Source organism: Aspergillus aculeatus, assembly GCF_001890905.1.
Source record: "Aspergillus aculeatus ATCC 16872 unplaced genomic scaffold ASPACscaffold_8, whole genome shotgun sequence".
Classification (NCBI taxonomy): Eukaryota; Fungi; Ascomycota; class Eurotiomycetes; order Eurotiales; family Aspergillaceae; genus Aspergillus; species Aspergillus aculeatus.
Genome location: NW_017962983.1, coordinates 446614 through 462398, shown reverse-complemented (window position 1 = coordinate 462398; position 15785 = coordinate 446614). Strand labels below are relative to the sequence as shown.

General features: G+C 53.1%; 4 protein-coding genes across 4 annotated transcripts; 1 reads left to right on the top strand and 3 right to left on the bottom strand.

Annotated features, from left to right (window-relative positions):
* Positions 1-273: 273 nt before the first annotated feature.
* On the bottom strand, positions 274-2154 carry ASPACDRAFT_1880973 (uncharacterized protein). Its single transcript, XM_020198225.1, has 6 exons — positions 1993-2154; positions 1502-1931; positions 947-1436; positions 762-891; positions 671-731; positions 274-596 (listed from the first exon to the last, which is right to left on the bottom strand). Exons 1-6 carry the CDS (start codon positions 2065-2067, stop codon positions 316-318), a joined length of 1467 nt encoding a protein of 488 aa, XP_020056047.1. The 5' UTR covers positions 2068-2154; the 3' UTR covers positions 274-315.
* A 1518-nt stretch (positions 2155-3672) lies between these two features.
* ASPACDRAFT_43336 (uncharacterized protein) lies at positions 3673-5156 on the top strand (the record flags this gene model as incomplete). The annotated part of the gene is made up of 7 exons (XM_020201232.1): positions 3673-3856; positions 3909-3928; positions 3991-4021; positions 4085-4158; positions 4212-4588; positions 4655-4750; positions 4820-5156. The coding sequence occupies 7 exons, from the start codon at positions 3673-3675 to the stop codon at positions 5154-5156; spliced, it is 1119 nt and encodes a 372-aa protein (XP_020056046.1).
* Positions 5157-9658: 4502 nt separating this feature from the next.
* ASPACDRAFT_119349 (uncharacterized protein) lies at positions 9659-13089 on the bottom strand. The gene is made up of 3 exons (XM_020196242.1): positions 12514-13089; positions 10184-12431; positions 9659-10107 (listed from the first exon to the last, which is right to left on the bottom strand). The coding sequence occupies exons 1-3, from the start codon at positions 13065-13067 to the stop codon at positions 10063-10065; spliced, it is 2847 nt and encodes a 948-aa protein (XP_020056045.1). The 5' UTR covers positions 13068-13089; the 3' UTR covers positions 9659-10062.
* Positions 13090-13364: 275 nt separating this feature from the next.
* On the bottom strand, positions 13365-15721 carry ASPACDRAFT_119348 (SEC14 family lipid-binding protein). The gene is made up of 4 exons (XM_020196241.1): positions 15106-15721; positions 14861-15002; positions 14423-14788; positions 13365-14365 (listed from the first exon to the last, which is right to left on the bottom strand). The coding sequence occupies exons 1-4, from the start codon at positions 15363-15365 to the stop codon at positions 13841-13843; spliced, it is 1293 nt and encodes a 430-aa protein (XP_020056044.1). The 5' UTR covers positions 15366-15721; the 3' UTR covers positions 13365-13840.
* Positions 15722-15785: the final 64 nt, after the last annotated feature.

Sequence of the window (15785 nt, the reverse complement as noted above, 5' to 3'; positions counted from 1 at the left end):
TGGCTTTTTTGAAAACCCCTGGCTTTTTGTTTGTGCCTTGTCCGCGGCTGGGTATAGTACTCGGTACTGTGGTTATGAATAGGTACAGCTACAGTTACTCCGGGGAGAGCGTTCGGTTTGCTTGCCTTCCCTTCTTTCTTTACGAAGCCAGCTCTATATACATTCTAAAACCTGCTTTTTGCTTTGTTGATCGCGTTGTACGCTTATATCTACTCAAGGCTTAGAGACAAAAGATCACTTTTTTCTTCTGTTACATATTACAGATTGTGAAGGAGCCGGGGTGCGAACTGAGAAGCATGTGCAACACTGTCCCGCTCAGACCCCCACCCCACTGACCTTGAATCCACCGGGGACCTGGGTCTGGAAGACGCCGTGGGGGTCATACTTCTTGGCCACCTGGGCGATGAATTGGACGTTCTCCTCGCCGTACCCGCTCAGCGGGCTCTGGGACTGGTCCGCGTAGTTGAGGTAGATGTACTCGTTGGCCGCACCGATCGACTGGGCGTAGGCGTCGAGGTCGGTCAGCGCGGTGCGGCCCAGGCGCGTGAAGAGCGCGTCGTCTCTTGCGTCGTCCCAGGAGTAGTCGTAGAGGACCTCTGCTCGATTCTTATCAGCTATGCAGGTCTTTTGGTGGGGTTGGACTTGGGAGATTCGGCGAGGGGTTGCTTACGGACGAGGTTCTCATCGAACCGCTCCAGGCCAAGCACGTTGCCGCCCTGGGCCGCAGTGTGCTCCCAGAACAGCTTCGGCTAGGGCTGGACGATGGTGTCCATGGACCAGGACTCGCTTTGGGCCTCGGCCTTGGCTTTCTCGATGTTCTCGTTGTGTAGCGCGATGGCCTTGCGGAGGACTTCGGCGTCGTTGCGGTAGGTGCCGGTTGTGAAGATGTCGCTGGATTCTGTCAGAGACACGTTCTCTTTTGACTGGGAAAGGGGGGGAAGCTTACCGATATCCCTCCGCCTGGACCAGTTCTTGGGTGAGGTTGTAGATGGTGGCGAATCGCATCGTGTCGGTCGTGTTCTTGATGGCAACAAACTCGTCGAATGCAGCCGGATACGCGACGGGCTTCGTGTATTCCAGCGCATTGGCGATGATGTTCTGTCCCGTCGCGGAGCTGTACTCCCACATGCCGATCCACGACGCGTAGGGGTCGTTGTGAATGTTGTCCACGAAGTTCACGGCGGCGGAGATCTGCTGCTCGGTCGTGGAGTTGTCGTACACCACCAAGCCGCCCCACAGTCCATCGTGGGGAAGGGTCTTGAGGTCGTAGTTGGTGACGATGCCGAAGTTGATCGACCCGCCCTTCAGGGCCTTGTACAGGTCAGAGTTGCTCGTTCGGTTGGCATTGACGACTGAGCCGTTCGCGAGGACCACCTCGAAGTTCTCGACGTTGTCGCATGCAAAGCCCACGCGCGCCGTGTAGAAGGTGTTTCCACCTTTGGTGTGGGAATTAGATGGGGCTTGCTCGATGGGTGTGGGTGGGTAGCTTGCAGGCACATACCTCCGATTAGGAATCCACCGACGCCCACGGGTCCGCCACGGCCACCGGGCACGGTCACTCCGTTAGGGTCAAGGGCCTTGTATACTGCCTGCCACCGCGAGCCGGGCAGGATTGATGCGACGCCCTTGCCTGCATGGTATGTCGTGCTGTTCATCATCGAGAGGTCAATGGTGACACCCTGCTCGATGTCTGCTGCACCGGCCCACGTAGTGTGGCCGCCACTGCGCACTGCAAACTTGCATTGTGATTCACCTGCCTGCACCAGAGTCGAGACGGCAAGCGAAACATCATCTGCAGTGTGTGGCTGAACAATACACGAGGGGTGTAGCTGAGCATTCACAGCGAAATAAGATGTCACGGACTCATTGTAGGCCACACTGTTGGGGAAGGTAACGTGGTCCCGGAGGGAGGTGGCTTGAAGTGCGGAACACTGGGAAAACCGAGCATTAGCCGTACTTGCGCTTTGATGTATCAATAGCTATACAACTTACGCAGGCGGTGGTATTTGACCCAGAGGCTTCGGGCAAGAAGCCGAGGAGGGGTGCTAATGCGGTAGAGGCCTTCATTGTGAATCTCGATTGACAGACGCTTGACGATTCTCGCTATCGCTCTCTAAGCGGCTCACTGCCTCTTATAGTTGAACACAAGCCTGCCGGCTATTGTTCGGCTGCAAAAGCAAGCGGCTTTCATGGTCATTTGAGGAGCTACTCCGAGCAAGCACCTATTCTGTATGAGGTCGAATGGTACGATGCTAGCACTAGCACGACGAGGTATGCGCTAAGGCTTGCTTGCAATTTCATTGTGCGGAGCACGAAGGTAAGGTACTCTGTAGGCCAGGAGCACTCCCCATCAGTGCTTGTATTAACATGCCGATCGATGTAAGCCGCCAATACTAGGTAGATGGATGGAGCAGGAATGGTGCACGACAGACTGAGCAGGCGGCAGAGTCGGTGGAGCCTTTTGGATAAAATGCGGGATTTCCTGCCCAAGCGAGAGATCATTAATTTGTGAGAGCTTAAGTTGAAAGACCGAACATCCCGGTCTGGTTGTCAGGCCTGATGGGATACTGTGCCAGAGATTCTGATCTCGCATTTCGAGACAATGGATGGCTGGCTTGTGGTCTCTCAATCCGCGGGCCGCCTGTCCGTAAGCCCCCAAGTGGGACTCCCGGAGTGGCTCTAGTGGGCACTGGCTCCTCGGATGGAGTACCGCAATAAGCTTGTGAATTGGTTTCCAATGTGGAGTCTGAGGCGGGGACAACGCAAGCAACAAGGAATGGGCCAGGAGAGCGGAGGACTAATGTGTCCGGTCATAACTGGGGAGGAAGCACACGGAGGTATTGTCCAGCCCGGCCACAGTGATTGATGTCAAGCTGCTTAGGATGATGCCAGCCCGATGATGCGAAGACAGTGTCTTGAAGGCTGTCTCATTGTTAGATGACAGGGGGATTTGCTTAAAGACATGACATTAGCTTTGGCTTCTCACAATGTGCGGAATCGGGAATGATACTCCAAAGAGAAATTGGGGGTTTAGTCTCGAGGATCTTTCTCAGGACAATAGAGGACACAAATGAATGTGTAGAAGCGACTGAGTAAGAGAAACGAGCGAGGCATCTCCTAAATTTCCTAAATGTCGAGATCCCTGTCTGGTGCCATGGACTAAAAGAGACTATGGCCGCTAAGCGGGATCGTCCATCAACGGCGGCTCGTGCTGTCTCCAGATCCGCTCCACCCCCGTCTATTCTGGCGCCACATGATCCTAGCATCAAGGTGGAGCTTGTCTCGATCTAAGGCTCCTCCCCCTGTGTCTGCTGTCCTAGACGAGCTACGGTCATTAGTCGGTCGCTCAGAAATACCCAGAAAAGAGACAGGGAAGAGACGACTCGATTCGTACCCGCTTCAAAGCCCGATCAGATCACTGGCCAACTAATTCCTTAGATCTGCATTCGCAATGAGAGGAACGACTAGTCGCAGGTTCAAGGATCCGAAGCACCGCGTTTCTTTTTTCCGGGTCTCCAGACTCGTATCATTCATCCAGGCTGTGCCACCATGACAGACTGGAAGCGTGCTCGGGTTTGAGACAATCTTCATCGTCCTACAGTGCCCGCAATTTGGAGAACAGCATGACACCGAGTAGTGAATAATAGCTGGGATCTGTCCAACATACGCAGTATGGCCAATGTCACAGCGGCTGAGCCTCCGCCAGGACAGACGTACGACTTCGACTACTCCAATCCTCACTTATACAGGGCCAATGTGGCAATTATCGCCATCGGTCTGACACTGAGTACAAGCTGTCTCGCTGTGCGAGTGTTTATCAAGGCACATTTGCTGCACAAGTTCGGATGGGACGACGGTATGTCATGGTGGTGAGCCGAGTGGGTTGAATGGAGACTGACTATAAACAGGATCGATCATTCTGGCCTGGGTAGGCAAACGCATAATAATGCAAAGCAATGCCTTCTGCTAATCTGGTATCGAATACAGTAGTTCGCCTTAGGAACTCAGGCATGCTCACTTTGTACGTCTACCATCGTACCAACCCAGTGTCCATCCCTCTCTAATCAACAATCTCTTTCCACAGACGGCTACCATCACGGAGGCATGGGCCTTCACATCTGGAATCTTTCCCCAGCAATATATGAATCATACATCAAGGTCACTATTCACCCCGCCATGTACCGCCGCAGCTATCTCATACCACCACGCAGGTCGTCCTCACAGCAGCCATCATCTACGTCCCAGCGCTTGCCCTCGCCAAGATCAGCCTAATCATTCTTTACTACCGCATCCTATGTCAAGAACGTTATCAGCAATGGGCATTATCCACCCTCGCTTTCATCGTGAGCAGTTACAGCATAGCCCTGATCTTCGCATTCATTTTCGGCTGTCACCCCATCCAGAAGGCATGGAGTCCAGCACTCACGGGCTACTGCATCGATCAATACGCACTTTACGTTGCCACCGCAGTGTTGAATATCATCACAGACGTTGCATTGATTCTTTTTCCAGTCCCTACAGTCATAGGTTTGAACATGCCAGCGATACAGAAGATAGGATTGCTCTTCATGTTCATGGTTGGTTGCGCGTGAGTCATTTTATTCTGATGCCATTTCCTAGATTTTGCGAGAAGACAATTTGACCCAATTGGCAGAACCTTGGTGACCGGAATCATTCGTTTGGTAACCCTTATCCCTTTCCTAAACTCTAGCGATCCGACCTATAGCATTGGCTGGCCGGATTTGTGGATGTAAGCTCAATCCCACCCCCAGTGTCATGACCAAAGTGAAATCACATCTAAACCCCCGGCAACATGTAGTAATATCGAAGCCAACTTCATCATCATCTGCCCCTGCTTACCATTCATCCGTCACCTCCTCCGTCGCTATGCACCCCGCCTGATCGGCGAGCATAGCAGTCTCGCGCGTCGCTACATGCAGAACTACACCTACAATTATACTCGGGAAAGCACGCGGGCACGACGGAAAGAAGGACTCACACAGTTGCAGGACGAGATCGAACTCGCCGAGAACGGCCACGTGCGGATTGTGAAAGAGATCCAGTGGGAGGTCACGACGGAGGTGACGACCGCTGTTCACGGGTATGAATCCGAGGGGGAGATGAACCGGCATAGTGCCCTCTTCAGGGGAGACTAGTGGGAAGCTCGCTTTGTATATACGACCCTAAAGAGGAGATCAAGAATCTTGTCGAACTTCTGCTCACAGCTAGAAAAGAAAAATCAAGGGCTCAAAAGAACAAGAGAATGAAACCAGCAAAAACCAGCATAACTGTCCCCAAGCAATGCTCAAGCGAGGGAGCAATCACCAACCCAGCCCTAGACAGCCCGGTACATCTTCGACAATTTGTCCAACCGGCTTCTCGCTTGCCGCAGCTCTTTTGCGCAGACCCGGTGATGGCCCTTGGTCTTCCGGAACGTCTTTTCGGCAGCCATGAAAGTCGCCTTCGCCGCCTCGGCCGCGATTTGGCACGACTTGAGCCGGTCTTTCTCTTCCTCGATCTCGATGGACAGCTCGGCGCGGCGCAGCTGGCCTGGGGTGAGGTTGTGCGGTTCTTTCTCCTCGTCATCGTCATCGCCGTCAACGTCGTCGTCCTCATTCTCATTTTCTGTCTTCTTTCCCTGGTGTTGCTGCCGCGGCTGCTGCTGCTCCTGGAACAGATCGTCCGGCACGTTGTAGCCACGGTCTAGAAGCTCTTCGCGCATCTAAGTTTTTTTTTTTTGTTCATTAGTGTGGGCCTCGAAACGGGACTACGGCCCGGATTTGACATGATGAGCGACTGGAATCATCGGGGTTCTCCCTGTAGAGCCAAAGTGGAGATTGATCTTACCTTGAGGCGCTCGTCGGCTCTGATTAACTCCGTAGCCATAGCCGGGTGCGTGGGCATAGCCGGGTTCAGGTCCTGGTGGAAATTGATATATGAGCATTCTGCAAAGAAACTCACTGCTGGCTGACTGTTTTCCTCGTACCTTGGTCTTCTCTTTCGAAGGACTGGCTGCGGACAGGGGCTGAGTCAAGGGTGGAGGTGTAACAGGTACCGATACGACAGGGCGAGGATCCTTTGGCTGAGGGGCAATAGCCTGAGGCGCAGCGGACCGAGGAACTGCAGACTGAGACGGAGCGAGGGGGGCATAGGAGCTCTAATGGCTGTGGCTATTTTCCGTTTTCATTTCTCTGGGCACTATGCGGAAAGAAGGAGGAGGTTGGCGTTTGCGTTGAGGAGCCGAGTTCCACCCAGATGGTTTCTGTACTCCGGTTGGTAGAGGCCCAAGCCCGGAGCTGGAGGGCTTGGGGGGTTTCTTCTGCTGGATGTGTTAGCTTGTGTTGGTCTTGGTCAAGGCTGGGATGATGGATTTGGCTGATCGAGGGTTGAGGTTGCTGTTGGGGTATCCGACTGGGTGAAAAAAATGTGGCGTGCTTACGCTGTCTGGAGACGCGGGAATCGAGTTTTAGTTCATTTTCCTACTTGTTGCAGCAAGAGGGAGACTTACTGGAGTTTGTCATGACGTTTGGAATGTTGATGATGCAGCGAGGTCTGGGTTGGAGAGGTGGTGATGGAAAGGATCGCGATGGGGGTGAGAGACTCGAGATGTGGAAGATAAGATCTGGCCGGATTCATGGCTGTAAGCAGTTTTGTCCTTCACAAGGAGTCGCTTGATGAACATTCGTGTTATTCACCTTCTAGGCAGTAGTATGTTCATACTCTGGTCTTTCTTTATCCCAGCCTCAGTGAACAACACGTGCCTGATTATGTTTTACGATGAAATGTCTCAATTCACTGCCGTGCGGATACTACTACCGCTCACTTACAATAGTAGGATCTCAGGTTCGGTGAAGTCAATAGATTCTCGAAGCTCATTGGGAATTTGGGCACAACTTAATGCCAGCCAACTTGAGAATATACACCCATCTTCCAGCCAGAAAGTATATAAGATATAAACGCAGGACCTCTTCATCCCAGAGATGTACGTTACCCAATTACTCAGTACAGTACACTTAGACAGCAACATATTAAATTTCTAGATGAATCTTATAGTGTAAAGCCACAGATCCAGTCAAGATGCAAAGCATCCAGACCATCCAACAACACCAGCAATAGAGGAACCCGGGCCAACACCCCTGATAAATGCCATAAACCCTAGGTGAACACCGACTAGAGCTTGGGAAGTCCAGGGCCCGTTTTCTGCCGCGCCTCTATTTCACGACAAATGTGCGCCAGGAGATTGTTGAGGCTGTCTCTTTCCTCAAGATCGGTCCTGCTGCGATGTCCCCGTGCCCAGTCAGCTTCAAGATCGGACAGCATGGCCTCGACGACTGCCTTGAGTTCGATGAGCCTGCGTGCCTCATCAATATCCAGCACTGCTGATCTAGCTATACTTCCTAAATGGAGCACTTACTGAAGTATCATGAAGGGGTTACGGCGGGGTGGCATCTTGAGGTAGAGGGCTGAGGGTACTGGATTCCGTGGCTGCGGTTCTGAAGTTCTTGGTCTAGGTTTATAAGTTAGGTTAGGCTGTATGTGAAGTCTTGAAGTCAAATCTGGATGAGGTTCGCCCTGTAGTCATGGCATAGGATCAAGTGACAGGTTGAGGTAGGTTGTACTCACTAGTAGAAGTAGTTAGTTTTGTGTCTGGCACACAATAGGGAAAAGAAGATACTTACCTATGAAGGTGACGATGAAAAAGACGATGATAGTTGTGACGGTGATCACTATTAGCATCATGATAGGGAGATATATGGGGAATCAAGTGGAAGAGGAGGAAGAGGAAGAAGAAGAGAAAGAGGCAGATGTTGGCTGGGCTGACTTCAGCTACATCTGATGCTAACTGGCTCGCATTCACTGGCTGCCTTTTACCCATTTCGAAATACATGGCTACTGCTTCGAGATCTACTTCAAAGAAGAGCTGATTGTTTGTACTCAAAGTTTGCCCTTCCTCAGCCCTTCCTCAATCACCAATGTGTCTTCATCTCCATCACTGCATCGTATCGGAGTTTCAATTTATGTATACATGCTTTCTCCCCACTCCATACCGACATCTTCAATATCCACTCAAGACTATCTAGCTTACAGCTAGCATGTTGAACCTTGACAATGCAGAGGTGCGTCTCTGAGTGCTTCTGCCCAAGCTGCCAGAGGCGGCATAGTCCACCATCTAGAATGAAACCCAGCCTTGAGCATCGAGCACGACCCTGATAGAAGGCTCGTCTATTCGACTTAACATGACCCTGCAGTGTGCATAACTGCAACCACTCTCGACGTACATGTCCAAACCTCCCTTTGAACAGAAGTTGAGGAAAATCTTAGCCTCGTCAGCAATATACACTCCCCTGCCACGTCTGTTGATCAGCTACCTCAACCCACTAGCAGTGAACCCTCTTCATCCGGACAACAGTATATTATGGGGAATTGCATAATACAAGGGCAAGCTGTGCTAATTCAAACAGGGCAACCGCAACCCATCCTCCTACCTTCCATCATCTTCTCACAATCTACTGCCTACAGCCGATCATCTACTCTCCCGACCACCACCATAAGATGTACTACAACAGAAACCACCAACATTGGAACACCCCATCCAACCCCAAATCCAACCGAACCCAACACCATCATTATGTCCGTCCCCAACTACAGCAATCACTACGCCCAACCTCAAACCAATTACTACAGCCAGCAACCCAGCGCCTACGACTCGCAAACCCATGCAGAATATCATTCCCCGGGACAGCGCCAACCTGACCAGCAGTACCAGCAACAGCCCGCAGTAAGTAGACAAGACCCAATAACACACACCAAAAAAAGCAGCTCAGTATGCTGAACACCCGATCTAGCACACCTACACCCCACAACCCAGCCCCCATTACCCCAATAACAACTCCCCATACATCCACCGAGCAAATGTCCCTCTCACCATGACCGGAGGTCAAGTAACCGCCTACTCCGAGCCCAACACACCCAACACACCCTACACAGAGTATCAAGACAACAATGCACCGTATACCCATCCCTCGCAACCCCAAATGCTCCAAGGCGAAAGCGCTTCGTATTTCGCTCCGCAGGGGGGTCCACCTCCACCTCCTTCACCACCAGCCCCTACAAACCCACCAGCTGCAGACCCATCCCTAACGACCGAGAAAGGACTGGGAAGCACTATCACCGGTGCAGCCGCGGGTGGCATTCTGGGCCGCAAGTTCGGGGGTGGGTTTCTCGGCACGGCGGGGGGTGCATTGGCCGGGGCGGCGGGGATGAAGTTCGCGAGTAAGATGTAAGGTTTATCTCTGTCACTCTCTGAAGATCTGGGGATCGGCCTCAGGGCGTACGCTGACACTTCTATGCAGACGCAAAAGGATGAAGACGAAGAAGCACCGTCGCGGTGGGCGGCATCGAAGCTGCTCGGACTCGAGTTCGTCGAGCTCGTCGAGCTCGAGTTCGAGTTCGAGTTCTAGCTCATCGAGTGGCGGTGATTAATTAACCGAAAAATGGTATAGAGGTATCGAGGTGGCTCGTGGGTGGAAGGAGATTGGGTTTTGGGGAGCGGGTAAGTTCTTGAGGCCTGGTCGAGGTATTTCTTTTTAGTGGGTGAATTGGTCCATCGAGCGTTGAGTGTAGGTTACTTCTTTCTTTCAACAGTATCCTTACGAGACGGTTCTCATAGGTTATGATTCATCCATGTCGACGCGTTATTGATAATTTTCAATAGCTGTCTCACAACCCTATGACCATTGATATGTCACAAGGCCAAGCAACAATTGCAGCGTAAGTAGAGTAACCTGTAACCAAGCAGCTCTGTCTCTAGCACCTCGACTGTCATTGCAACGCATACCATGGATCAACACGAAGTGTACAGCCAAGTGCTCAGCCAAACCCCCCCACATTAACAGAACTACTACATCAACAGCAACAGCGACTCAGCCAAATACACTTTTCCTTCTTCTTCATAAACTGAATTAATCATATATATCTATCTCATCGTCACTCAACTATACTTCTCACAGATCGACCCTTTCGATCCACACCAAGCCAAGATTCCGCAACTAGCTCCGCACTCTATGACGACGCCTTCCAGATCATATTGATTTGTTTCCTGCGGACCTACACAAGAGAGAGAGAGAAAAAAAGGTTAGCTTAAATATCCTGGGGCAAAGGAAAAAAAAGAGAAAGAACATACCATAGGCGCCAGTATCATTACACCGGCACTCAAGGCCAGGATGGTGAGAACCAACTGCAGCTTGGAGAATCCCTTGCCTAGCACGTCGAACGCCTGACTCGGCGTCGCGCGGGTGGCGAAGATATCCCCGCCGAAGGCGAAGATCAGGCTCGTACTTTCGAGCAGCGTCGGGCTGGACAGCACCTTCTTGATGCCGGCGACGTTGCGCGAGTGGGTCAGGTACCACCGCCCTTCGAACTCGAGGAAGGGGTTGTACTTAAACAGGCCCTCTTCGGCTTCGGTGGAAGTGGGGTCGCGGTCGACGGGGCGGCGGGGATCGAGGACGGGGCGCGGGATGCCAATGATCGCGTTCGAGTGGGGCAGGGTGCAGAGGAGGTTGCGGGTGGTGATACCCTGGCGGGTTTGAGTCACAGTCATGTACGAGATGGGCTCGGGAATGACGAATGATTGGGAGATGATGTGCGGAGAGGGGAGGGAGGCAAGGCTGGAGTAGTTGGCGGCGGCGTCGAGGGGCCCGCGGTCGTTGGGTGCTGGCGACTCGTAGAGTTCCGAGATCACGAGCTGGTAGCCCTTGGAGGTGGAGGGGGAGATGACGTCCGCGTAGAACGAGTACGAGAACCAGTTCTCGGAGATGGTGGAGGCAATCGGTTGCGTGGTGTCAACACCCTTCTGGACGGAAGTGTGCAGGACGCGACCAGAGACGGCATCGAGGAGGTAGAAAGTCGCCCTGTTCTCGCCAACGGTGGTGATGAGGGCGAGGTTGGGGTTCAGGTACTTGTAGAGAACAGAGCGGTCACCCAGAACCTTACCGATCGACGCCACAGGGTCGTGAGCGGGGCGTGCAGTAGCATACACGATCTTCTCTCCATGGGGAGGGAGGAACTGCCAGACGGGGGTCTTGTTGTCCCTAGCGGCCCATCCCAACACTCGGCCGTCGTTACTCTGGGTGACAAAGAACCCAGGAAGATCGAGGGATTCCAACGGGGTACCATCCTCACGAATGCCGATAGTGACTGGAGCGGAGCCATCGTCAATGACGGCAACGGCGCGGACCTTGGTATTGGTGCCTGAGGTACGAGCGAGGATCGCGCCAGACGTGACATCCAGAGTGACAGAGCTACCATCATCGGCGTAGATAGTGGCGGATCCTGGTTGAGCCACGATCGCCTTCACATCCCACGAGTCCTTCTCAGCAGCCTTGACAGCCCAAGACACGGCACCATGGTTCCCGGCATCCAACGCATAGACCCGACCGTTCTTCGCGGCAACGATGACAGGCTTAGAGATCCCAAAGCTGTCAAGGTTAGAGACCTCGTCAGTGAGAATGCTGGTCACAATGCGCTTCGGGAGGTCCTTGAGCCACTCAGGGAGATGCTGGAGGTCTCTAGCATGGCGCTTGACGCGGTGGATGTAAGCCTTGTAGACGCTCTCATGGCCTTCGACTTCGAGCTGATGAACTAAGTCTTCGGAGCCGTCCGTCTCAACCCACGAAGCGGCCAAGGCGCCCGTCAAGGCCTCGTACCTCGTCCACTCGACCTGACCGCCGCGGATCAACTGCCAGTCCCCGGAGACGAGAGCAGCTGCGGACCGAACAGCAACCGAGTCACCCTTGGTCACAACTTCCGAGACGGCGTGCACCGCCTCTTCCAGCGGAGGCGACTGGTGAGGCCATCTTCCCAGGATTCCATGCGAGACAGAAGAAACGACGGTAGTCTCCGACTGCGTGATGCGGGTGAAGTAGACGTTGGCGTCCTTGTTGCTCGTGGAGAAGACAGACCATCCCTGCAACCGGGGCAGCTCATACGCCCTGGACATGGCGGAAGTCTTCAGGTCAACGTGGTATACCTCCGCCCAGGTGGTCGAGTCCGTCTCGTAGTGCACCAGGTAATGGGGCAGCGATTCCAGCTTCTTCGGGGTGTGGACGGTGATCGAGCGGATACTCTCGCCGCTTGTGTTCTCAATATCAAAGGACTGCACCTGCTTAGTGCCAATGATGTTGACCTTCAGCGTCTTGTGCGCGGCGTCAGACCACACGATCACAGGCGCGGCCGTGTTCGCGCCGACGAAGACAACGGACTGGGGACCGGACACCTCGTTCTCCGAGCTCAGGATTTGCTGCTGGGTATGAAGGCCAGTCAGGGGATCCAGCGAAACTACGCGAATCCGATAGCCCTTCCGCGCCGATGCTTGCAGGGCGATGTAGAAAACTTCCGTGGACGAGGACGACAGCTGCAACGGGATGTCTCCACTATCATGAGAGCTCTAGCAGTCAGCAACAGCAACCACCCAGCATTTTTAGAGGAGAGGGGACGCAGGGTTTGAGATCGAACCTTTCATCCTTGTATTCCCACTTGACCTGGCCTGTATTACCATCGAGTCTGCGAACGACACCGGCCTTTCCACTGAATAGCGCCACAGTGTCTTTAGCTGACGGCGTGGCACTGGCATCTTCAAGCTCCAGAAGCTCGAGATCCGCGATCTTCTCATCCGCAAACCACTTTTCCCAAATCAATTTTCCATCGAGAGCAGTCCATGAGGAGACATAGCCCCCCAGCGCACCGACCACAGCGTTCGTTCCTTCGGAGGCTCGTAGGAGACCGGAAACGCCGCCCTCGTCGGCGGGGAGGGCGGGTTGCGAGAGGTTCTGTCTCCAAACCAGAGATCCATCTCTGGGATTCACGGCGCCGAGAAGAGAGTCCTCAGAGAGGGTATAGAGGAGGGAAGCATTGGACGAGGCGGAGGGTTTGAGGAAGAAGGTCGATTGGGAGGTGGGAAGGCCGAGAAGCGCGTGATGGTAATCGATATGGCCGACCTCATCGACATAGATGGCCGAGCTGGGGGGAACGCACGAGGCGAGCAAGAGAAGCGTCGCCTGTAGCCACATGGTTATGACCGTGACTCTCGGGCGGTCATTGAGGGGTTACAGGCGGCTGGGTGTTGTTGTTATACAGTAATAAATAGCAGGTGGGTGACGCTATCCGGGGAGGATGAGCTGCGGGCGGTGATGGCCGACTGACCTTTGCGGCTAGTCTAGCCCTCGCTCTTGCGGTCCCCATGCATTGCCGGCTACGGCCCATTGGAAATATGACCCCTACTGAGTGGGTTTGGGCATTCACAATTCTATCTCTTATCCTTTAAGCCTTGTAATCTTCCTCGGGATCAGTAATTATCTGGCAAATATCCCGAAGTGAAGCCTAAGAACAGCAACCGCAACGCTGGACCCGAGATAACCCCAGATGAGAATAAATGTCTAAATTAGTGCTCAAAGCATCTCGAATAAAAATGTTAAAATGAAATATTAGTTTTGCGAATATATATCAGGCATAGACCCCAGCCGCTAGAGTATGGGAATTGATGGAGAAATAGAGAAGTGCCAGGTGTAGACTGAGCAATCGACCTGAGTCAAGTCAGACCAAGCCCTGATCAATCGTTTGGTGAACTCAGATTGTACTGATCGTCTCTTCAAATAAGCCCATCGTGTGGAATGCAGTGCAGAAATCTTCTATGTAATTATCCAAGTCGATCCGAATGACGCCTCATATGGTTTGTTGATTAGTGTCTTGATGAATGTCTTGATGAGAGATGAAGCGAAGAAAATTGGCTAAGAAAGAAGGATATTATAGTCGGAACGAGAGGAATAGGTCAAATGGGATAAACTCAAACGGCAACGGTGTTCGTGGCCGTCTCAGCTTCTGACTTGAGGGCGGCCGCGTCTTCTTGCACGGCAGCCACCTTCTCGTCTTCAGTGGCTGCGACAGAAGTCTCTTGCGCGGCAGCCTTTTCAACCGGGGTAGCAGCGGGCCCGCCTTGCTGAGCGAGGGCACCCGCAGGGAGGGTGGATTTCCGACTCTCGCCGTTGACCTTGCCGAGGACCTCGATGGTGTTGCCGTTGAACAAGACGGGGCCCTTGATGAAGCTGGGCTTGGTTTCGCCTTCAGCGGCTGGAGTTTCGAGGGCGCCGACGACCTGACGGGCTTCTTCATCGAGATTGGGCATGTCGCCCCATTTCCAGTCCAAGTCGCCACCATATTGCTTGGGGATGCTGGAGGGATCCATGAAATTCGTCAGGGTCGGCTTCACCTCTGCGGCCGAGAGGATGAAGATCTTGGACGTGGTGACCGGGTCAAACCAGCGCTTGATCCAGCCCCAGACAGTGGGGAAGAAAGAAGGGGCGCCGATGATCTACATTGACTTGATATTAGCAACGCCTTTCCATATGCTATGCAGAGAACAACTCACGAAGATCCGGTCTAGAGTCTCAGGATAATGAGCGGTCGCCAACACACTGGCATCTTGCATGTGACCCTTAAGATCCCAGAATTGCTTCAATCCTACTCCGCTGACATCGACGATGTTGTTGGACGAGGTGATGGGCGTCTCCGGGTTGGGGCGAGACAGCTGCGAGCACAAGGGCATGACAAAGCGAAGGAGGTTCTCGTAAAGGGCGAAGAGACGTAGCAACCGTTCGGGAACCTTCGAAGACTGTTGGGTCTCAGTGGAGAGGGTAGATTTGTACGCGGCCATATTCTTGTTGTTCAAATGTTGGATCTCGAACACATAGACAGGGATACCGCGACGGTCACGACGGCCGGTCCATTGAGGATACTATAGTGAGCAGACCACTCAGCTACCATATTCATCTTCAACACGTTTTCAATCATTGGAGGAATAACGAACCATCCGCCGAGCAGCTTCATATGCATCCACCTCGATGTTCTCATACAACGACTCAATGGCGTTCTCGCGGCGCCAATCCTCGGTATCCTTGAACTGTCCCCAAGCGCCATCGATGTCGAACTTGCGTGCGCGAAGGAAGCGCCTACAAGTCGAGGTCCCGATGTCAGTGTCTTTCTTGTCTACCGTTGTGGCAAAGGGTGCGTATAAGGGGGGGGGGGGGAAGAGGGCAGAAGACGAATACATACAGCATCGTCGCATCAGCGTGACTAGCCTTCTCGCCATCCCGCTCCGGCCTATAGTATCCATTTTGCTCGCACAGCTTCTTGAACCCTTCCAGTTTCTGCTCCTGCTCTTCCGTCAGGTGGTGGAGATGGCCCTCAAGCCAGGCCGTGCCCGCCGCCTGCGATGCCGCAGCGACCGGGTCGTTCTTAGTGTCGGTTGCGTCATTCGAACTGGCGTCGCTCTCCGCCTTGGTCGGCGTCGATTTGCTTCCCCAGAAAGGCATTTTGATATGTAAGTATTGGTTTCGTCAGGGGCGGATAGTTGGTAAAATAGAGAAAGAATGCTGAAATAATGAAACAAGGCTATTGGATCTAGAGTGGGTCGTCTTAACGAGAGCTGCGCTCGCGGATCGATCGGATCTTCGCGGGTTTGCCTTATACCCGGCGCGTAGAGAAATGATTGCGATACCAAGAGATATTGAACACGCTTGCAAGAATTATAGCCCAGCACACATAACTAAGTCGCCGACGAAGGAGCGAATTGGATAACCAGACCAGCGGGTTGGGCTGAACAACAGTTTTGTCGTGCTGTGCAGTGGACTCTCCATCACCGCAAAACAAAGTTTCGGATGCCCGAAAGACTCACAATTGCCGGGTTATGTCATCTATGCACCCAGGGTCCAATTTATGTAGACTGCAGAGAA

Excerpts from the sequence above, each read along its gene's own strand:
- ASPACDRAFT_1880973 (XM_020198225.1), bottom strand. The coding sequence starts at position 2,067 with ATGAAGGCCTCTACCGCATTAGCACCCCTCCTCGGCTTCTTGCCCGAA. Across the intron at positions 1,437-1,501 it reads CGGTGGATTCCTAATCGGAG|GTGGAAACACCTTCTACACG; the intron begins GTATGTGCCTGC and ends CCCACACCAAAG. Across the intron at positions 892-946 it reads GTCCAGGCGGAGGGATATCG|CGACATCTTCACAACCGGCA; the intron begins GTAAGCTTCCCC and ends GACAGAATCCAG.
- ASPACDRAFT_119348 (XM_020196241.1), bottom strand. The coding sequence starts at position 15,365 with ATGCCTTTCTGGGGAAGCAAATCGACGCCGACCAAGGCGGAGAGCGAC. Across the intron at positions 15,003-15,105 it reads CACGCTGATGCGACGATGCT|GCGCTTCCTTCGCGCACGCA; the intron begins GTATGTATTCGT and ends CTCGACTTGTAG. Across the intron at positions 14,789-14,860 it reads ATGAAGCTGCTCGGCGGATG|TATCCTCAATGGACCGGCCG; the intron begins GTTCGTTATTCC and ends TGCTCACTATAG.
- ASPACDRAFT_119349 (XM_020196242.1), bottom strand. The coding sequence starts at position 13,067 with ATGTGGCTACAGGCGACGCTTCTCTTGCTCGCCTCGTGCGTTCCCCCC. Across the intron at positions 12,432-12,513 it reads TGGGAATACAAGGATGAAAG|TGGAGACATCCCGTTGCAGC; the intron begins GTTCGATCTCAA and ends CTCTCATGATAG. Across the intron at positions 10,108-10,183 it reads TAATGATACTGGCGCCTATG|GTCCGCAGGAAACAAATCAA; the intron begins GTATGTTCTTTC and ends TCTCTTGTGTAG.